The sequence below is a fragment of the Suillus clintonianus genome (genome assembly GCF_016758775.1).
Source record: "Suillus clintonianus strain FC179 chromosome Unknown DEU56scaffold_154, whole genome shotgun sequence".
NCBI classification, from domain to species: Eukaryota; Fungi; Basidiomycota; class Agaricomycetes; order Boletales; family Suillaceae; genus Suillus; species Suillus clintonianus.
The window spans coordinates 64,832-86,504 of NW_024539378.1; the positions used below are offsets into that span (position 1 = coordinate 64,832).

At 47.7% G+C, this 21,673-nt stretch overlaps 7 protein-coding genes across 7 annotated transcripts; 4 read left to right on the top strand and 3 right to left on the bottom strand.

The window, feature by feature from the left end:
• Positions 1-271: 271 nt before the first annotated feature.
• On the top strand, positions 272-1,201 carry DEU56DRAFT_919103 (uncharacterized protein; the record flags this gene model as incomplete). Its single annotated transcript, XM_041358224.1, has 3 exons — positions 272-551; positions 599-831; positions 884-1,201. 3 exons carry the CDS (start codon positions 272-274, stop codon positions 1,199-1,201), a joined length of 831 nt encoding a protein of 276 aa, XP_041201946.1.
• Positions 1,202-1,822: 621 nt separating this feature from the next.
• On the bottom strand, positions 1,823-3,236 carry DEU56DRAFT_874125 (uncharacterized protein; the record flags this gene model as incomplete). Its single annotated transcript, XM_041355923.1, has 4 exons — positions 1,823-2,169; positions 2,200-2,545; positions 2,730-2,777; positions 2,832-3,236. 4 exons carry the CDS (start codon positions 3,234-3,236, stop codon positions 1,823-1,825), a joined length of 1,146 nt encoding a protein of 381 aa, XP_041201947.1.
• Positions 3,237-7,206: 3,970 nt separating this feature from the next.
• On the top strand, positions 7,207-7,506 carry DEU56DRAFT_748137 (uncharacterized protein; the record flags this gene model as incomplete). Its single annotated transcript, XM_041349328.1, has 2 exons — positions 7,207-7,254; positions 7,306-7,506. Coding segments are annotated over 2 exons (249 nt in total), but the record flags the coding sequence as incomplete, so codon positions are not given.
• Positions 7,507-10,024: 2,518 nt separating this feature from the next.
• On the top strand, positions 10,025-10,680 carry DEU56DRAFT_761430 (uncharacterized protein; the record flags this gene model as incomplete). Its single annotated transcript, XM_041350535.1, has 2 exons — positions 10,025-10,240; positions 10,294-10,680. The coding sequence occupies 2 exons, from the start codon at positions 10,025-10,027 to the stop codon at positions 10,678-10,680; spliced, it is 603 nt and encodes a 200-aa protein (XP_041201949.1).
• A 476-nt stretch (positions 10,681-11,156) lies between these two features.
• On the bottom strand, positions 11,157-13,201 carry DEU56DRAFT_839476 (uncharacterized protein). The gene is made up of 5 exons (XM_041354916.1): positions 13,060-13,201; positions 12,763-12,994; positions 12,547-12,707; positions 11,283-12,495; positions 11,157-11,216 (listed from the first exon to the last, which is right to left on the bottom strand). Exons 1-4 carry the CDS (start codon positions 13,165-13,167, stop codon positions 11,473-11,475), a joined length of 1,524 nt encoding a protein of 507 aa, XP_041201950.1. The 5' UTR covers positions 13,168-13,201; the 3' UTR covers positions 11,157-11,216; positions 11,283-11,472.
• A 245-nt stretch (positions 13,202-13,446) lies between these two features.
• DEU56DRAFT_161875 (Urb2/Npa2 family-domain-containing protein) lies at positions 13,447-18,440 on the top strand. Its single transcript, XM_041344832.1, has 14 exons — positions 13,447-13,690; positions 13,744-14,134; positions 14,190-14,804; positions 14,880-15,629; positions 15,687-15,844; positions 15,900-16,060; positions 16,146-16,474; positions 16,529-16,626; positions 16,676-16,837; positions 16,893-17,044; positions 17,103-17,285; positions 17,344-17,511; positions 17,565-17,698; positions 17,750-18,440. The coding sequence occupies exons 1-14, from the start codon at positions 13,494-13,496 to the stop codon at positions 18,404-18,406; spliced, it is 4,155 nt and encodes a 1,384-aa protein (XP_041201951.1). The 5' UTR covers positions 13,447-13,493; the 3' UTR covers positions 18,407-18,440.
• On the bottom strand, positions 18,418-20,147 carry DEU56DRAFT_161841 (pyridoxal phosphate-dependent transferase). The gene is made up of 8 exons (XM_041344831.1): positions 19,946-20,147; positions 19,875-19,889; positions 19,589-19,814; positions 19,476-19,540; positions 19,360-19,420; positions 19,087-19,304; positions 18,800-19,035; positions 18,418-18,737 (listed from the first exon to the last, which is right to left on the bottom strand). The coding sequence occupies exons 1-8, from the start codon at positions 20,067-20,069 to the stop codon at positions 18,474-18,476; spliced, it is 1,209 nt and encodes a 402-aa protein (XP_041201952.1). The 5' UTR covers positions 20,070-20,147; the 3' UTR covers positions 18,418-18,473.
• Between the last annotated feature and the right edge of the window lie 1,526 nt (positions 20,148-21,673).

A 21,673-nucleotide genomic window follows, 5' to 3' on the forward strand; every position in this document is an offset into this window, starting at 1 on the left:
TCAGGCCATGAGGCCATAGATCAAGGGTCCAAGGGAAGCGTCTAGCTTCTGTCACAGAAGGTCAGGGTTGGCGGGGATCAGGAAGTGCGTCAAGCATCATGGTGAATCGTGAAGAGGTGATAGTGTGACGTTGTGATGAGGTGAAGGGGTGAAAGGGTCAGAAAAAGATAGGGGGCCATGTTACTGTAACAGATACTACTAGACGCTGGGGCCAGCAAGATCAATCCAGAGACGCGAGTCTCGATGCATGCCGCAAACACCATACATGACCATGTCACAACCTCCCACCACCAGCACCCAACCTCCCTCCCGATCTTTGTGGTGTTCTTCAGGACGTGAAGGGCCTGCAGCATCTTCTGAGGCAATGCTGCCAGTGGCAGGATCACCAATCACAGTGTCCGAGGACACTTGCAGGGAAATTGTCAATGACGCCAAACAACTCATCATCGGGGTAATATTTTCAGCCAACGCAATGACTCACCAGACAGCTAGCAGACAAGCGCTGGTAACAGAGGCAGTTACAACTGCAATTGAAAACCGTGGTCCAGAATGTCAGTGTTTCCCTCACTTTCAATGGACGTCTTACTCACTTTTCTAGTTCCAAACACTTGTTTCATCAGCAAGCAGCACCGCAGCGAAATCAGTGGGAATTTATCATTGGTGCAAGGCGAGATCATTGGGCACTCGTGGGCCGGCATTTTCACAGCTTATAAGCTGTACCATCCGAAATATAGTACTGCAGATCCTGTGGAATTCAGAATCGCAAAAGTGCAGGAGTTGACTGGGGGCCCTGATCCCCTGCTATTCATGCACGAACAATATGTTGACGAGGTATGTTTTTCTTAATTTTGAATACATATTTAAAGGTCTAATTTTTCAGCAGAATGGAAACACTGTCCTCGCAAAGTTCGAAAATATGTTTATCATGGGTATTGTGACCCGCTTCGTGTGGTATTGGGGGCGTGCGTCGTTTGTCACCGACTCAGAGTCACTGATTCAGCGGATGAAGTTCATTTTCGCTGTTGCCGGTGCAGCTACCAACTGCACATTGCTCAAACAGGGCACCTTCAACATTTTCGTCAACCCTTTCACAGGCGTCTTTCACGAGAGAAAATTCCAGGAGATCTTGGCTGCATTTGAGGCCCTTAATGAACAACATCAGGAAAAAACCCATACTGCCATAGCCCTGGTGGCTATATAGTGTGGTGTAGGCACTTGTAGTCACTGTAGCACTATATAGGCGCACACTACACTATATTGAGCTATATAACACTATATAGCCCAAAGCTTCACTACATGCAGCTATGGGTACACATGTGCTACAAGTAACAACTGGCAGCTACAGGTTGCACTCGCGTAACACTACCATCTACAGACTATTTATGACAGACACACCAAACATCTTGCCATCAATGAACTCGTTAAAATAGAAATCACTTGCCACCTCATATGTGTTTCCATTTCTCAACCTCATATCTACTGATTGTCCCATCTTCAGTACCAGATGACATGGTCGTAAAATTTGGTCGACATGGATTACAGCAGCATGGTGACGGAGTTGGCGTGTTGAGCAAGAGACTTGTCACAATTGAGAGGAAGAGTCTGGTGGTCTGAAAGGTGTGAACCATTCAAATGTAAGCGAGGGCTCTGGAGTATGTGCCGAACTGACGAGGGAGGGAAAATATAGCCCGAACTTGAGCCACTCGAACACCTGCAACAGATCACTATCAAATACGACCGTCAAACAAATCAGAAAAACATTACCATCAAGAGTGCATAAGCACGAAGACCGAGGCTCGTCTGATATCAATGCCATATCAAATCAAGCAGCGCAAACAGGCTTGCGGCCCGACACTACCACTTCTGGCCTTGCTCTAATGTGCCACTGTTTTGGTCCTTCACCAACCCGTCGATCAGGCGGCGACACGATGACCACTTGACGATAAACATCAAACCAGTCTTGAACACCAGGTACGATGGTGGTGTGCGGGAGGTTCTTGTGTAGGAATGTTTGCAGAGCGGGGAGAAAATCGACAGCACCATGTGCTGTCGCAAGCTTTTCAATTGTCTGGTGAGGATATGCCGGAGCCTTTGCAAGGATATGGGTTACTTGAAGGCTCGTTGAGGATGTGGCCACTGTTTCTTCTGACTCAGAATCCAACTCTGAGTCTGAGTTGAACAAATGGCACTCTGTGTGACCTGCCAAGAGAGGCTGTTGCGATAACCAATCCAGGTATGTGCCACGCAAGAACACTGCTTCCTGGTGCTGAAGCCACAACATCATCTGTTCTTCATGGTCATGTTTGTTGCTAGCGCGGTAAGCGTCCTTTGCAAAATAAATGTGCAAGTGCTCAGGAAGCTCTGTGTTAAAGCCATCAGCTGTGCCGAACAATGTGATTGACTGGACATAATGCATGAGTTGATGTAGCTTTGGTATATTGAAATGTTCTCGAATGGCAAGTTCCTTCAGCACATCTTTATTAGTGTGAAACACTCCCAACACAGTTTGTAGGGCTTTGAGCGTGTCCGTCGTGTGAATTCGCAGCTGGGCATAATACGAAAAGTCAAGAATTGATCATGCGACCACCAAGACACGGCTGGCACGCCGGCGACATCAACAAACTCAATCTTAAAGACTCGTCAAACACACACCTAGGCACTGCTCCAGTGAGTAAGCTAATAAAGACTCACTGCATTTCTTTATGCTCACGTCCTGTCCATTGTTTCACAGTCAAGATCCCTTTCTTGAAGTGACGTCCTGGGTAATCCGGGATCACCTTGAATCACGCATCCATCTCCTCCTCCCCGATAATATCAATGCACCATTTCACGAGGTGATCCTTAAACACTCCTTTATGGAGTTGATGCAAAAGATCCAGGGTGAAAGCCAGAAAAATGTTGGCGTGAGGCATATCAGCCCAGAATGGTTTATAAATGGCACATAGACCATTCTCCTCAAATTCAGGCGGATGCTGACCGTTCTTGCGCCTTTCCAGAATATCTTTTGTTGACTCAGGATCGCGCATCATTGAGTCGAATCTGTCCCCTCGCTCATTCGCTGCTACTAGACACTTGGGACAACAATTTTCCTTACAGCAAGAGACCAAACACTGCTCAGGGAAGTCGGTGACATATGCAGCCAGTATTGGGTGGACACGACGAACCAGCAAGTCCGTGCACACCATTTTGACACTGTCTTGTCCAGCGGCAATGAGAGAATGGAGGAGTAGAGCCATGCAATGATGAAAGAGTCTGTATCCGGCCAGGGAGCGTGCATCAGGAGTGAAACAGTCGAGCTTCCCTGCAGGTAAGTAACCGATAAGGACAGTTGCTCGTGCTGACACCTGACACCTTTTTGCTTTGGCGATGTTGCCAATAGACATATACACTGGCCAAGCTGACTTGTCCCCTCGGAACTGCGATAAGCAGGTTTTGTCCAACGATAGAATAATTGGCACTATTGTGGCTCCTTTGGGCAAGGTGTTCTGCTCACAAGGTCAGTCCATTTATTCATTGCTCCCTCTTGAACAGTCTTACTTGTGTCTCATGCCACCACTCCGCCATCCACATCTCATTGATCACTCTATGTAGCCCTGCACGGTCCGCATATGCTCTGGCAGGCGAGTAGGCCATATCTGCCTTGAAGAATGGGTTGCCAATAAGCTCCTCAACACACTCTACAGGATCGCGGCTCCAGAGTTCGACTTCTTCTTGCAATGGTGCTCCATTCTCATCCTCGCGATTACCATGCACAGTAACCTTCCTACAACTCCATCCGGGTCCATGTTGAAGTCCATCAACCCTCTGCAAGAATGAGCGGTTGTTATGAAATGATAAATTTGTGTGGTTTCATGTCTGGTCATGATATCAACATTGTGAGTTCAGTCAATGCTCTCAATGTACTATTGGTAGCTTCAAAAACTTGTCAGTGCACGTCTGACCAAGATTTTTGATGAGCCACTGGGCCAAATCCCACTCTTCTCTGGTAAGTCATACATCAGATGCCCAATCCCCTCGCCGCACATTCGAACACTTACACGTCTTCAAAGGGTGACCATGGATCTTCACCCACTTCCTCTTGTTCTCTTCTATACCTTTCAAATTTCATCTCCTCCTCACGCAATGCCCAGCCTGCATCTACCCGAGGTTCAAAGTAACGCCCCGTGTGGGAGAATTGTGTCCCGTCTTCGTCCTCGACTTCCTCCATGGTGACACGATGGTTGTCCGTATCAGCGGATGGGTGGGCGTGAACATGGGAGAAGTCAACAGGCGGTGGGCTACCCAGTGGGCCATCTTGTGCGTTCAAATTCTCTGTGTTGTCCTCAATCATTGATGCCCATTGTCTTTGACATTCAGAACATCCTGCAATGTGTCTGTTGAGACCTTCGTGGGTGGTTGTCACCCAGCCGCAGAACACACAGTGAGGCATAGATTGTCCGTTGTTTGTTACCCTAACTTGGCTGTGCACTAAGTCTTTTCTTTTTTCAGGCACAATGTGACCCTACATACCAACACAACCCTTGACCCTACTGTTCATACACTCATTTTCGCCGCCCGTCTCAATGTTGTTGTGTTTCTCTGTCGCCACTTATACACTCATTTTCACCCATCTCAAAGGACTATCTATACCCTGCTATACTCTGCAGCATCTCATGCTTCACTTACTACATTATCATCCATAGTACCCTTTTTCCTTTCATTTCGCCATCCCATACTTCACTTACTACATTATCATCCATAGTACCTTTTTTCCTTTCATTTCGCCGGAGCATGCTTCACCAGACCATGCTTCACTTACTGCATTATCATCCGGAGCATGCTTCACCGGACCATGCTTCACTTACTGCATTATCATCCATAGTACCATTTTTCCCTTTTTCCCTGACTCTAGATCTTTCGTTTCACCGGACACAGTAACATTTTTTCACCCTAACTACAGGGTATTCATACCCATGCGCCACCATTTCTACTGACCCAAAAACTAACTAAACTAGGGTTGTTATGCCGTGAGCTGCAAGTAGCAGCTCCAACAATTGGACTTTGCATGCCTCTTCACAGCGCTTCTTCTCTGTGTTCCAATGCCCAGCTATCATCTCCTGCACAAAATTTTGGTGAGTAACAGGGCCCTGAATGTGTTCTAACAGTTGCGCTTTACACGCCTCTTCACAGCACCTTATTTCTGCATCCCAACGTTCCAATATAAGTGTTCGAAGGTAAGTCTGAGATGCTTTGACGGGACCTGGTGTTTGACAATATGGTGGCAACGGATACAGGACTTCAGGGGGGGTGGACCCCCATTAGCCATAGCCTGCCCTGGAGCACGAACCACATGAAATGGTCGGCTCGGAGGAGGAGCTATGACCCTACTGAGGCAGGTATCAGCACCCGTCTCGACCTATGGTCGTAAACCCACCTTTTACTGACTTCATAACCCTGTGTCATAGGCTGTGGGTTCAGCTTGGCTTTGTTCGGTGGCAAGGAGGGTGAACTACAATGTTGGTTAGGATAAGGTGAGTGTTGGACAAGTGGACGAGCTAGTGACTTACTAGTGGTTCATTTTGGGGACGTTGTTGGTATCCATCGTTGGGTTGGAAGGAAAGTCGATCCATTCCTCTTACTTATGCTATTGTATTGATACCGCTCAATCAGAATGAAACTTTAACAGACAAATCAACAGAACTCAAAATTTGTTTGTTGATTTCACGCCACAGCAGGGTTTTTAAAGGCAAGCCTATCCCTTATGTTATGGCCATTGTTACTTACCCATAATCATGGCGGCAAAAGCAAGCTCGAAGACAAAATCACACTTGAATAAGGCCACGGCCGCCAAATGGTCAATTTTGAAGGCGCAGGAAGACTTACGCACCGAGATGGAGTCAACTGCAGGACGGACTGCAGGATGGACAGCAAGTGGTCGGAAATGCCGACCAATCGAAAGAGAAATGTACAGAAGTAAGTCGGACTCATCTTGATGTTCTTGCTCAATGTGTCTGACGAAGCTCAACAGTCTCAAAAACTCGTCATGGAGAAGACCACCACAAAGAATTAGAGGCGAAGATGGAGAAACGCAAATTGAAGCTACTGCATGCTGCATACCAAACCAAACCCGAGGAGCTCAATGACAAACCTGCTGAGCTGCTCAGCGACATCGACAGGGACGAAGAAAACATGGTCAGTGTCTGGTTCTTCAGGGTGTGCATTGCTCACTACAATGTGGTAGTTCTTGTATCACTATGTACCTACAAAGGTATCTAAGCCACAGGCACTCATATTCAGTGCAATCAAAACCCCTCCAGTTGTCTCAGCTCCAAAGTCTATTGGTCAGTCGCGCAAAGGTACTGGATCTTAAGTTATGTATGTCTCCATCTAAACCAAATTTGTCAGCTTCTGCGGCTGTCGCACTTGACAGTGAGGACAGCCACGACAGTGACGACAATGAGAGTGAGGACAAAAGCCAATTATCGGACAACAACATCAAGTCTCTTTGTGGTGCTGACTTCATTAGCGAGCATCATGACGAGGTTGAGGATGCCTCACCACAGGTTGTCGGGACAAAGCGCCAACTGCAGGACACTGTTGAAGAATCCAAGCTGAAGATCATGAAAGCTTCAAACGGATCACGCCAAAGATTAAAGGCCAGTGATTTTAACGACATTACGAAGGACTTGCTTGCCATCTCCACATCTATATATCGCTGTTTAATTATCACACGGAATCCCTTTCCTCAGACACTCATTGTTGAGACGATGCTAGCCAAGGAGGCCTGGCGCGAGGCATCTAACTTAGCAAGTCTTACTATTCAACTTACTCCTCTGTTGGTCAAAATGGTAAGTAGTCCCTTTGCAACATCGACATTTCTACCCTAATTGATGTTATATGTCGTGTAGATGACAAGGTGTACTTCGCACGTTCGCGGAGAACTCAAGACTAAGATGCGCAGCATCATACTTTGGCTTCCGCACAAGCCGATCGATAGCGGCGATTAAACAAAATTGTGACCTTGCAGAATCTCTGAAGGATGGGTCGTGTTTCGTTTTTCAGGTGTGTCACTGATTATAATTTGGCCTGTCATTGGTTGATGTCTGACTGGCGGAGTAACAGGATTGGGAGACGAAATGTGGCATATACAAGACTGAATTGATACAGTCCACAGTGAACAACATGTAATTTGTGAACTGCGGTGATGAGGGTGTTATTCACGGGAGATATTTTGACCCTTTACCGGTTGAACTTCTGGCACTTATACTCACAGCAGTGAGTTTGGGCATTCCAGTGTTAATCCGCAGCTAACTCCCGAGATGGCAGATCAAATGTTGCATTGACAAGTGGATAACCGGAGTCAAGGAAGACATCAAATTCTCGTTGGCTACTTATTCTCCGGTCTATCAGGTCCATCTCAACTCTTTGCAGTGGTTCGATGAGCACACCAATGCCTACAATCTACTTGCTAAAATCGGTATTAACATCCTCGATCTTGTGCGGTATGTTCCTGGCCGCTGCCATTGATCATTATTGTACTAACTGATGTTGATGGCAAGATTCCACGCTGGTGTGAATTCGCTCTGGGCTGCTTGGCAGGCAACCCCTGTTAGTTTCACGGACAATATATTCGACGATGCGATTCGCGAACATGAAGACAAGATTAGAGAAGAACAAGAGGGGAGTTGTGAGGTCACGGAGTCTTAGTTTTTGTAGAAGTAGGCTGCCTCAAAAATTCTATTCAGTTTTGTCAATTTCTGTCTGTGGCAAAGATTGGCTCCTGTAACTCAAAAAAACAACACTACTACAAAGTCCTACCAGTGTTAGCTATTGCAGCCTGTAGCGTGCTACGACCAGCTACTCAAGACCCTTGCCAGTGCCGACGAACTTGAAATGTACCTCAACGCTGATGTTGAGGACGTTGCAGATGCGATTGCCTGGTGGTATGGACACTGCAAGACTTACCCCCGCTTATCTCGGATGGCGCTGGATTATTTAACTATTCCGGGTACGTTTTCATGTTTTTTGTTTTATTTTTGCTTTAACACGCCTCCACAGCAACATCCGTTGATGTTGAACGGATATTCAGCCGAGGTCGCTTGCTTCTATCTCACGTTCGAAACCGTCTTTCTGCACAGACCACCCGAGCTCTCCTTTGCGTAGGATTATGGAGCCAACTAGGATTAGTCAAGGACGCGGACATCAATTCTGTGGCGAGCCTCCCAGACGTGGATGGGGAAGATGAGGAACTCGACAACGACGGATGGGATAGCATTACTCTTCGTTAGTTTTTTACTACTACATTGTTATTACAGCGAGCTATATACTTGATGGGTATGTGTATACCCGCGGTACCCATTACCCGCGTATGACCCTTGTATTGACCCGCACCCCTAAGGACCCTTGGGTAGGTGGGTATGGGTAGTTGACGGGTGCGGGTGTGGGTTGTGGTTGTCGCACCCGCGGGTTTACCCCTGTCGAACCCTAGCTACTATAGCACTATATAGCATGGCACGTGGCTATATAGCTGCGTGTAGATGGGACTTGACACATATCACTACAGGTACTACAGCGACTATATAGCACCCTGTAGTCATAACACTGAGGGTAGTGAAGACAATGAATATCAAAACCAAAGACCTTTATGATCAGTGGTGAAAGCTAGGACATTCATTGACAGTTGATGTAAATCAATGCCGCTGTGCGACACTGAATCGCTCATTGACAAACAATGCATTTAATGTTGGGGTGATAATCATTGTCATATTCAAATTTTTTTTTTGTCAAAAAAAGAAAAAAAGAAAACCCCTAATCTTTGCAACTTGCCTGGTTTGAACTCACAAGCCCCGACCACACGATCTCAGCTGAGATCACATAATCAATTCTCACGCATTTGAGCATTGCTTACCACTAGACTACATGACCTTTTATATATCTATGCAGCAATTGATATATATATACCATACCCATGGGACTTAGAATAAAATATGATAATCTACTCATACAATAAATATGGTACACCGTGGGAATTATTCCGATAAAAATTAAAGTTGCAGTCCTTGTTAAGGGTAGTCTATTGATCGTCTCATGACATTTTTTGGTTAAGATCCTAGTAAGTTATACGCAAAATACTAGAAAGTCGGAGTGTTCAAGAAAGTTCAGGCACACAACTAATATTGCTTATTGCAGCCGTCCCTTGAAATAAATATAAGTACAAAATCACTCCTTATTCTCCTTAGCTGCCTCGGTCACTGAATTTGTTTGCTAAGTAAATTATGGACAAAATGGAAAAAATGGGACTATGTGATTTGCTAATGTGATTCAGTGTCCTTAAAAATTTTGACAATGAATTTCATACACTTACATTCTCGAGGGTAAAATTCAATGTCCCCAGTTGTCAATGAATGCAAGTAACCAGAGATTAAGTGACACTGGGAGTGAATTCAACACATTCATTGCCACTGTCACTTAATTTAATGGTTTTTACTTCCCACAGTGTAAGTAGTCATAAGAGTTTTTGCTGATGAAGGGAAGTCCGAGTTGGAGAGGTACTTGACATGGGTAATCAATACCGGTGGAACTCAAGCGCGGACTGGACATGGCAGGGAGCCTGCATCATTCGATCTTCTCTAGACTGTAGCATCATCATTCATTGGCATATGGTATCAGCGCTCAGTAGGTACTACGGCCAGTACTCGAGTTGTAGATTATCAATAGCGTAGATAAAATAGATCGTGATATTGATATGATAGTGACAGTATCTTACCGACGAAATATGCCCCAGGGTCTTACAGCAGTTTGCATAATAGTACGTTTGGCGGTAATTTCCAAAAAAAAGAATGCATTCATTTTCAAAAAGGTAGCGCTGCGTAGATCGATTTTTATCTCAAGAGCGAAGCAAGCTATTGACATGGTGCAAGCAACAAACCTGATCAGAAAAATATGGCGCAGACGACCAGCGAAAAAACTAAGCGATTCGGCGAAGTTGAGTATATTGTCCACTTGTGTACTGCCGCTGCGGTGCTGTCACTCCCCTTACCCCACTATGAAAGGTCGAACATTCTCGCAAGATGTATGCGAAATTATCGTCCGAATGCTACCACTCCTCGACACATCCGAAATCATGGCATACACTGGAGCAAGCAAAACGGCCATCCAACAAATTGCACGATGCTATAGATTGACTGGAAAGCCGTCTAAAGAAAGCCAGAGTGGTAATCATAGAGGTAGAGCTCGAATGATGGACTTGGAAGATATCGAGGTGCGTCGTGAATTATCCAATCTCTTTCTGCACACATTCTGACATTGCAAAAGTACATGCATGGCTGTTTGTCCCGCAGCTGTGATACAAAGTCAGAAGGCCTCGACGACGGCGCTGCAGCAGCTACAGCTGCTCCAACCTCTGGTGCGGAGCTGGATCCACCTGGTGTTGTCGCTGACGAAATGCCAGGCTTTTTCGGTGGAATGGCCCGTGGCCGTGGCCTAGCCTTTGGGACAATTTCTGGACTTGGAGGATCCTGTGTGCTACTGGGTGGCTGTAATCGTTTTTTTTGGAGGACGGCCACGTTTGCGGGGTGCCTTTGCCTTGTCATTGCGCACTTGGGCAGAGGCCTTTGCCATCCGAGTCCTACGACGGAATGTAGCAGACCGGGAAAAATGAGTGTGTGTGAATTTGGTTTTTATGCTAGCGACTTGAAGTAGACACGAGGCAAGTGTCTACTTCACCAAATCACTCCATTCTTTTCGCATTTATCTGCGCCCGAGTTTTCTGACCAAGTAAGTGTCTTACCGCTTGTCAATATCTTACTTCGTTACTGAAATAAAAATCAATCTTCATAGTTCTACTGGCTCTGAGGGCAGGTGACCACCAACTTCGCCGAATCGCTTAGTTTTTTCGCTGGTCGTCTGCGCCATATTTTTCTGATCAGGTTTGTTGCTTGCACCATGTCAATAGCTTGCTTCGTTCTTGAGATAAAAATCGATCTACGTAGCGCTACCTTTTTGAAAATGAATGCATTCTTTTTTTGGAAATTACCGCCAAACGTACTATTATGCAAACTGCTGTAATGACTGAAACGAGCGATTACGAACGCAGATATAACTGAAACGAGCTTTTACGAACGCAGACCTGAGCTATACCAAAAACAATCGGCTTATAAGCGACTGGCCAGCGCTTTTCGCCCGAACTGCATTTTTCGATGTAGACGGCGGCAGAGCAAGGTTGAGGTACTACAGATCTGCCAAAATAACGTGGTATGAACGACACGAATTAGAGGGAGAGGGACAACGGTGAAAATACGAACCAAGCAATTGCCGGCGAAGCTCCACTGGCACTTCCACACCAGTGAGATTGTAACATGAACACGAGAGTCACGCAAATTGCATCTGCAGAACCACATACTCCGTCGTTACATTTTGTAGATGTCAAGAGTTAACGTTGAACAACAAAAAAGATAATCAGCATGGTGAATAACAGAGATGTATGTAAGTACTCTATCTCCGTTTCGACCCAGAGCCTTGTTTCCATTGCTGCCAACCTGTTCTTGCTTGAGGAGCAGCAGGCGGAGGGACCGCAGCCATTGGAGTGGATGATGTAGGTGGGACAGCTGCTGCCGGAGGCGGAGGTTGAGAGAACGTCGGCACAGGAGCAAAGCCCTGGTCCCGTCTCCTAGAATCAGAGGGGTGCGCAACAGGGCCCCAGCCGCCTGTTGTGGGAGGGAAGGGAGGTGGCCCACTGGGTGGAGGCGCGGAGGGAGGGAGGGGTACACTAGGTGGACGCACATTTGCTGGCGGGAATGGAGGCCGACTGCCCGGAGGGGGTGCATTTCTAGGGGGAACTGGGGGAGGGGGAGGGGCTACATTGGGTGGTGGAGGCGGTGGCGCTGCAATATTATTGGGAGGAGGTGGGGTGACCGACTGAGAGCTGCCGACGTCAAGAGATGTCCAGCCACCGGTGCGAAATATTGGTGTAGCACTTGCTACGCTGCGAGAAGCTGGAGGCGGAGTATGCGCTGGCGGTGGTGCGAGTGGGAGTGGTGCGGAAGGCACAGAGGACGACGCATTGGAATCCAAAGATGCCCAACCTGGCCGCTTGAAACTAGTCGAAGGCTCAACTGGTGCTGAAACAGTTGCCCAGCCAGCTTTCTTGAAGGTGCTTGATTGTGCGTCAGAGGGGGGTGACGCTTCCGCAGCAGCAGGAGCCTGTGCAGGAGCCGCAGGAGCTGGTGTAGTTGTAGGCTTTGCCATCTTGATCCCAGCTGCCTTGGCAATTTTGCGAAGTTCCTTTTCTTCTCGCTTGCGCTCCTTTTCCTTACGCTTATCGACATCTTCTTGGGATGTCATACGTGTGTTGGCTTGCATATCCCGGAGGCGGGCCTTGTGGTGATGAGCGTACGAGTTTGTGTGCTCGTCATACTGTGCGACATTTTGGAATTGTTTTTCACAAAGCGAGCAGTAGAACGCTTTGAGCGTATCCGAAATTTCCGATTTGAGTGCAGCGCGACGGGCAGCATCGTCCTGGAACAACATCAGTATGCTCAACGATATCGCTAGTACGATTGAGCTCGCCTCTCGCGCTTTTCGTTGATCTTCGGTTTCTTTTCGCTGTCGCTCGGAGTCCAACTTGCGCCTTTCGGCAACTGTTGTCTCGATCATTCGAAAATCCTGAGTAGTTTTTCCTAGACCAGTCAAATCATTTTTCACATGAAATGGTATAGGATCGACACGCGCTGCAGCAGAAGGATAATCGGTGATGTGGTTCCTAATATGAATAATCAAACCTACCGTCTGCAGATAGTCCCAACGGCTGACCCTCTGACCAACCGAGTTTTGCGAGTAATGCGAAGCCCTTGTTGGTGCTTTTGATCTTGGTCTCGACCGTGATGACCTCCCTTTCTGGACCGCGGACATATTCGTCATATTTTTCAATGTCTGTTGCATCGGGGTGAGGCGATGGTGACCTTGAGACGAGCGAGACGTTGTCGTCTTCGTTATCATCAACATCTTGGTGAGAGCGCTGGGATGGATGCACGGGAGGGCAGTAGGGGTGTTTCATTCGTGCCAGAAAATATGGCAGAGTACCTTCATGGAATTGGTTTTATCTTGCACAGATTGTGCTTGTTCTTGATTGTCTGTATCGGGTCGAGACATGGGAATTGCATTCCAGCGAGCTATGCTCTGGGCTGACATGGTGAGTAGCGAAGAGAGGCAGCAGAGAACAATGAAATTAGATGATGGGCCAAATATGAAATGCATCAACCGCGTTACATGTATTGACCCCTCAATAGGGGGTGTAAATCCTTCAGCTTGCTCTAACTAAAGTTGCCGGGGTGCAGTTCTTAAGCCGTCTAACTAGATAGCTAGCTAGGATTCATTCACAATTGGGGCCTCATCCCGAGGTAGATTCATGCTCGTGCAATGAAATTGAGTGATTGACTCTAAGGTCAAAATCATATGCATCACGTGAGATATATAACTTTTCCTTCATCGCGTACCATACTGTTCATGGCCTTTCAATGACAACACCCTTGACCGCCCAGTCTTTCGTTAGGCTCCTAAAAGCTCCCACAGACCCACCCAACCCAGAAAGCCCGCTAAAAATTCAAATCGCTTGTGCAGCATGGGATGATACAACCCTTCATATCCCAAATAAGCACGAGCTCATCGCCGAGTTCATACTCACGCGACTGCTCAAAGACAAGTCAAAAACTAGGTGCGTTGGCTTATGCAGAGTGCAGCCATTGGTTTCGATAACCCATTAATCAGCGACAACCCGGTAATCGATCCGCGGTACTGGTGCCTTCTTTGCAAGGTTTTGGATGGCAGCGTAGGGGTAGGTGCACGAGGTCTCAAAGTATGGCTTGGTTCACTTCTCAATCGCACTCCGCTCGCGCCAATCATCATCTCAATCCTCACCCTGCTGAATGGCCTGCCAGTTACAGAGGCGAAAGAGCTCCTGATGTTCGTGCGTCAGTGCTTCTCTGTCATATGGCCGTTAAGCGTCCACAAAATTGGCGTGGAGACGCTATTAGAGTGCCTTGGCGCTGTTCTAGATGTTTCTTCTGAGCTGCTTAATTATGAGGCTATGGACAGTATGTGTGAGGCAGTTGTGTCTTCGTATAGAGAGGCACTAGGAAATGTGGGGAACAAAAAGAAGGTGCGCAATACTATTGTTCTTTCTGCGGCGAGAGCGACCTAAGATGTTTGCATAGCTACACGCGACCTTCCTCCAAACTCATCTCTCATCCTGGATTCGTGCAATCTCGCGATCATCCTATCTGTCTCCATCACTGGATGAAGCGGTATACGCCGCAGGAACGGAGACTCTGTTCTCTCTTGATGCGCTTCGTGCATCCACCTCATCTGAGAGTTTATTCACGGCCCTATCATCTTCGCCCAACTCACCTTTCACAACAAATCCTGTCATCCCGCTCCTACCCCGCATCTTCAGCACCCATACGCACTTCCTACGGCGGTACCGCACCACTTTGTTTCCCGCTTCTCAGAATAAAACACAAAACCGCGAAAACGACATGAGAATGACCTCAATGGCGTTCTTTGCCTCTTGTCTGAAACTATTGGCCGGGAACGATCTGAGCTGGGAAGCGAGAGTCGGTCTGGTCAGTATCATCGAGAGTGAGCGAATTTACGCGAGTCAGGGTGTGGAGGAGGTAGAGGTGGTGAGGGAGGATGCAGTGCGGATATTGGAAGGAGAAGCGGAAGGAGAGGTGGTACGTTTGGCTTTGGACGTGTTGGCCGTGCTTGCGAGGGTCGACTATGATGTGATCGAGCCTGTGGTGGGAAGGGTACTTCCTCGGTTGATCTTGGTGAGCTTTGCCCCTTCGTTCGTATTTTTTCTGTCAAAACAACGTTTCCGCCATTTCTGACGGCTTGTTCTTCAGACTCGCCCATCTCCATCCATACAAAAATCAGCCAATGTACTTCTCAACCTCCTCCTTGACTTCCACTCCAAGACGCGCACGTTACACCCATACAGTCATGCACTCCTTGACGCATGTACCTCTTTACTTTCCATCGGATCCCTTGCGTCACCTCGAGAACTCTACAGCAGCGCACGCAACTCTGCTATCCTCGCACATACCCATCTTTCCTCTCTTGCACAAGCCCTCCGCACATTCCTCACACCCACCCAAGTAAAAGAGGCAGCTCAGATTACCTTGGCTCTGAAAGACACCTTCATTACCTACCAAAATCTCTCCTCACTCATCAAAACTACCGAAATGACAGACAGACCGCGTAAAAAGCGGCGGAAAAGCGAATCTGCCCCGTCATCTACGAGTCCAGCGCCTATAGAGGACATGCAGGAAGTAGACGTCCATGCCCTTTCCCTTTCCCTTACTCTCAAGTTCGCGGCCCTCTTCCTGTCGAACCTCCCATCTTCTTTCGTCACCGCCGAGGTCCGTGAGGCTGTGCGTGAGGCGGGCATATGGGCCGTCGAAGTCGCTCGTTCGCTTCTTTGTGACAGGGCTTCAAAAATATCCTGGGCAGACCAAGTGACAGGTGCTGCGTTTCTTCGTTTTGCATATCAGCTATCGGCTTGCAAGTGCGGCGGAGAACAAACAGATGTGCAAGGACTGTTGGACATTGTGAAAACAGAAGAGGGTGTGGAGGGTGAGCTGGTGCTTGAAATTGTGTGTCTTCTTCCTCTCTTTGATTGGAAGGTCCTGATAGGGGTTTTTCCATTTTAGCTGCGATTTTGCTTTGCAAGGTCTTCTAGATCGGAAACGGATGTAGAAGCGGAGACTGTGTTTGACGTTGCCCTGACTTATGTCGAGGCGCAAGTACAGAACACGAGTGGTTTGATGGTACTCTACCTAATCGTCGAGCGGTGGTTAGATCTTGTAGAGTATGTGTTTTCTCTTTGCTCCCCCTATGTTCTGATGTACATCTTCACCATGCAGCGCTCACGCACCTAAATCGTCTCTCGATCGCCTGATCAAGCTTATATTCTGTATTTCGCCCACGTCTACTCGTCAGACGGACGTGCAGGGCTTGCAGCCAAAAGACGTACTCTTGGGCGTCTTGCACAATGCGCAGTTCTGGGAGATGGTGAATATACGAGGTGAGATCATCATCCACTCTGGTCCCCCGCTGTGCTTTCATTTTTTTCTCTTAATAATTGGATGCTTACCATTTGACGGCAACAGCTTCTGTCCTTGCATACCTCATGGCCTCGCCTAACTCTCTGAAAAGTTCTATGTTTGATCAGCTCAGCAGCACTTACTCCCTTTTGTTATATGTCCCCCCTGAGTACCTCACCAAACAGGCTCGCGTGGAGCTCGTGCGCCGGGCAATAGAGGGGGATATGTCTATTTCATCGTCGCTGCATGGGACTGCCGGAGAGAAGACGGCAAAGAGCAAGCGTAAACGTGACGAAGGCAAGGACCGAGAAGATGCGCAGCAAACGCTCACGCATATCCGTGTATTCCTTCAACGGATGGGGCAACTCGGGTATCTGAACACGTCAGATCATGAGGCATGTCTACACGTACTTCCTTTGTCTCTGTTTCTTTCTCACGTGCACTTGTAGAGCGCAAGAGATTATGTGAAGCACCTTTTGAACACGGAGATCTCAGATAATGCGGTCATGAGAGACGCCACGATAAATCTTGCGGAGCTCTATATTGTGTATGACTTTTCCCCTGCTGTTATTGTAAGGCTGCTGACTCCTGGGCAGTGCGCTCCTCCGAGCATCGGACAAAGATCTTTCCGCTTCAGCCGCATGTGCTTCCATCTTCTGCTCTCTCGCGCAGTCTGGTTCTCTTGAGGAAGAGAGCCTTCCTGAGTTATGTGTGCTCCAGCTTGTTGAGCGTCTCAGACAGGATTTTTCTGTTTCCAGGTGCGTTCGTTCGTCATTCGAAATATATGTAGATCTCCTCTAATGATGATATCAGTCTTCCCGACCCGATCATTGCATCGATGAAAGAACTGCACGCTGCACTCACACCAATGTCACAATCCAACGTCAGCGACACGCTCCCCTCAGGCGGGACTATCAAAACGTGGGCGCGCCACCTTTCATTTGGCCATTGGCTAGGCGTTGCAGGTAAACATTCAAGACGCCCTTAGATTTGAAGTGTTTTTAACTCACCTCGTTTTTTCAGCTACTTCAACATCTGGGTATGGCCACCAAATCGCAGTCGCGCTGTTGCGACACAGAGAAAAATATAAGTGTTCTGCAGAAATATTGGGACTTCTCTTCGAGGAACTGCATTGTTTGCCTAATGTCAACCGTGGGATGCATCTTGACCTGGCAGTAGGGGTTTATGTATTTTCTACGGAAGCTGGTGCGTTGTTTTTTTTAAGATGGACTCCGTTGATCGAACTAAGTTGTGGTGAACGTAGGAGCCTTGGATGAAGTCGTCTCATCCGGATGCAAGCATCTTTCAGTCGATGACTTCTCACATATACTGGATACAGTCTACGAAGCACTTCAAAGCACGCAATTTCCTCTGGCTCAACGTGTGCGCCTAGTACATGCAGCCACTGTCCTGTTACACGACGCACCTCAAGGTAAGTGAAACAGATTTCAATTATTTCTGAGCGCCTGTCTCACAACATCGCAGGGACTTTGAAGGTCGTTCAGGGGTCTTTCAGTCAATGCCTGAATCTCTTTATTGGACACGCGCAGTTCTTTGCGGGTCCTGCGGACTTGAAGGTAGCTTGCCTCGAGTATGTGGCTCGGCAATGTTCAGATAGGGTACGTCGGCGTACATCATTCCATTGATCATAACTTGACACTTCACCCTAGCCCGCAGCTCTTCGTCCCGTCGACCCTGGTCCCATCCATACCCTACTTTCTAAAATCTTGTGTGGATCTTCAACACATGACAGTACCACCACACTTGCAGTCTTCCACGCCTCCACCACCATACTAAACGCACTCGTTCGACTGCGACGCGATCTTGCCGTCCACATTCTGCCACATCTAGGGATGATCCTCCGCCAACTGGTCTCATGTACACGTAGTCTACGGCCCCAGCTGGCCGCGAAGCAGAGCCGCATCGTCACGGACACTCTCCCATCGTGGATAGCTCCATCTGAACCTCTAGGTGTACCTGAAGCTCGCGCACTTGCACGGCTCTTCACCTCCTTGACGACAAAAACTGTTCCCCGCGCTCACATGCAGCCAAGCGCGGAGCAGAAGGCGGAGAGCCTGGCAAAGCCATTCGCCAAGCATGCTGCTTATGTGGTTACGGCGTATATCGACGCTGTAAACGACCCGTTATGTGTCATGCGAGCAGATGTGAGGCGTGAGCTTGAGCCGGGCCTGTTTTCACTGTGCGAAATGATGGGTACGCACAGTCGTGATGCCGTTATGGTGAGTGCGTTGGATGCGGGAGGGAAGAGCGTGATGAAGGCACTATGGAAGGAGTATGAAAAACAGCGGTATATTGGGAAGGGGTAGAGCTCCACATTCATGTTGGATTCATCTATGCATATTTCCGATCTACTTGGGTGGATTCTCTTCACATCTACGCTGGTCTAACGGCCTTGACGTACACATCTCTGAATAGGGACTTCTTCATGGGCGGTGCATTCTCGGGTTTCCATCCCGCAGCAGCCTTCTCTTCTTTGAGCGTACGCATGAGCTCCAGGAAGTCTTCTATCGCCTGAGGCGATGTCTGAATGTGCATCAGAAGGCGAGACCCGTTCAGCTTAATGGGATTCGGAAGTTGTGCGGCCCTCTCGACTACTTCCCAGTATTCAACCCCGATAGGCGAAGGGTCATAGAACAACTAATAGACGGTCATTGTCACGTTCATGTGGCATTCTCCAACTTTGTCAGGGTATCACCTACCATGCAAGTTTCAGCGGGACTCAGGATGCCAATACCAAGTTGTTCTAGGCCCTGCTGCATCCGCTTTGCAAGGGCATGCACGCGAGGGAGTATAGGGAAGTTATAGGTGAGTGCGTACGCAGCGCAGCCAGCCATGTATCCGGTCTGGCGCATTCCCCCACCAAAGAGCTTTCGGAACCATCGCGCCTTGGCTATAAATGGTTTGGAGCCAACAAGGACAGTTCCGATGGGTGCACCTACGCTATCAGTGAGCATCGTCGACAACGACATAGCGGAGCAGGTCTTACCAAGTCCTTTGCTGAGACACAGACTCACAGACTCAAATGGATCACAAAGCTCTTTCATGGACAATCCGGTTTCTGCTGCAACATGCCAGATGCGCGCACCATCGAGATGCATGATGATACCCCGACTATGGGCGTTCTTCGAAATTTCAAGTACGTCGTCTTGTGGAATGATAGTTCCGTTCAGAGTATTCTCAAGCGCTATGATATGTGTCGGGGCACTTCAGGGGGGAAGTGTCACTGGAGCAGTCGAGCGACATTTATTTTGGCACTTACACGTGCACATCTGTGCCAGAGACGATGCGAGGCTCGATGTCCTCCCAGGTAAGATGGTGTTCTGGTCAGGAGTTAACGATAATTCAAATTGCGGATCTGATTGGGAGAAAGCATACCGTTAGCAGGAATGATCGGGATGCTGTTGGCACCCGAGTGAAAAGCGGCGCCGCCAGCTTCCATGCTGGCAAACGTTGCAAATATATATATCGAAAGAGACAAGCAAACCTACCGGTATATGTGAGCTCGTGCATCTGTGATGATTGAATATGGGGGCTGCTGTAAGTGCGTCCTGATGGCAACTTGGTTCGACATCGTGCCCGTAGGTAGAAAGAGGCCTGCTTCTTTCCCGGTGATCTTTGCGACGTGGTTTTCAAGCAAGGCTGTAGATGGCTCGAAATATACATCGTCCCCGAGGGATGCACGGAGAGCATAATCATTCATCTCCTTGGTCGGCACTGATCACGATATTTTACCATCATCAGCGTGGATTCATGCTCCATATCAAGATAGAATACCTGTGATAGTGTCCGCTGTAGATACTCTGTGAAACCCCTCTCTCATGCAATGATGTATTTATATTACTCACACACAAATGCTCTTGAGATTTCTTGCACTTTGAGGATGTTGTCATCATCCTGAGTCTTGGAATGCACATCGCAAGCGATTTCTTGCGCGAGTTCAGCGAAACGGACGTCTGTCAGGGAAGGCATGGCAGATATCGGGAGTACTGTGCAATGACTCCGGTATTTATATTATCATAGTTGTCCTGCTGACTTGCGGAACTCCATCAGTAAACAGATGAACATATTAAAATATCATATTTGACTATATATTCATGACCATCACAACAATCGCCATAAATATGGCGGTGGGTATTACACATACATATTTGACCTTACATAGTAACGATGTATGTACATGGTGGCCAACCAAGTTGTCCTGTGCTCGTCATACCGCCTTCTACTTGAATTATCCTGTGAAAGCAAGATGTCACCCACGCCCACTCAGTGAAATCTGGGGCCATCAGTATCAGTTCGAGCGCAAAAGTTGACACCTACCACAGGTGCGAGGGTTCTTGTGTCACGCGATAGTCAGTAAAATAATGAACATTGGACACTCATTTCCTATGTGGGAGACGCTTGCCTAGGCTGACTGAGCTATCCATTACATGGATCACATCGAGTCCTGCGGCTAGTTCGGATTATGTTCTTCAATGTCCTGAATGCCATAACGGTCAGGATCTTGCCAGACTGCCGAATTGAACGAAATATTGTAGTGCCGCTCAGTCCTCTACTACGCACTACCAAAGTCCATTATCCTGCATAACAAACACAATCTTCACACTGTATCAAAAGGGTAGGTATTAGCAGATGAAAAACCATATCACCCGATAGGACATTCACTGACAAAAATATTTGATTAGAACATATGAGTGCCTCGTGTTATGCGGGAGCAACGACAAAGCCTATAACAGAAATGAGACACGACGAATATATTAGATGATTGGCCACTTCATTCTGACAATAGATGTAATGCGCCGTCCTGACATCGACACTGACTTCGTACAAGCCCGAAATCGATACATACTTCGTACAATACATTCAAGTCCAGCCTGTTTCAAAAACAGGACAGATCTGAAAACCAAAGCCCGAGATCGCGAAATTAGTGTCAGTTCTAAACACGACCGGAAAAATATTCTGCCAGAAAACCTGCCAGAATTCAAGACGAAGGTGCGCGGTTCTAGTATTGCCTTTGCAGAGCAAGTTGTTATATTCTTATCAGCCTCGGCAATCACAGATAATGGTAACAACAATTACTCCTCCTCCCTACCGGCACAATGGACATAAGAAACGAGGGGGGGCAGAACAGTTCACCGCTCGGAGATTGAAGAATGGGTTGGCGAAACTGCGGGGAGATCGTGAGGTGCGTTTAGTATTTAATTCAGTAAATGATTGACCTTTGTCCGGAATCTGCTCGGGGGTAATTTAATATACCAAGTGCGCCTCTCATCTTTGAGACTGGACGACTTCTTCCACATGAGGGGCATTCGGCTCGGCCAACTTTCCACGACAGATGCCGCCCGCAGACAAGATAGTATTGATTATAGCGCCCACAAATACAGCAGTTTACAATACAAAGTGTACCTGTTACTTGGTAGATTAGAAGGTGCAATAAAATTTACGTTAGATGGCATGCCGAGGAGTAGTCACTATTCACAATCATCTCTGAAATGAATCATTTCGATTGCCAATCTCAGTATTTAAGAGTGAATGCGACATAAGGATTACATTCAAGCAATTATTGAAACACGTAT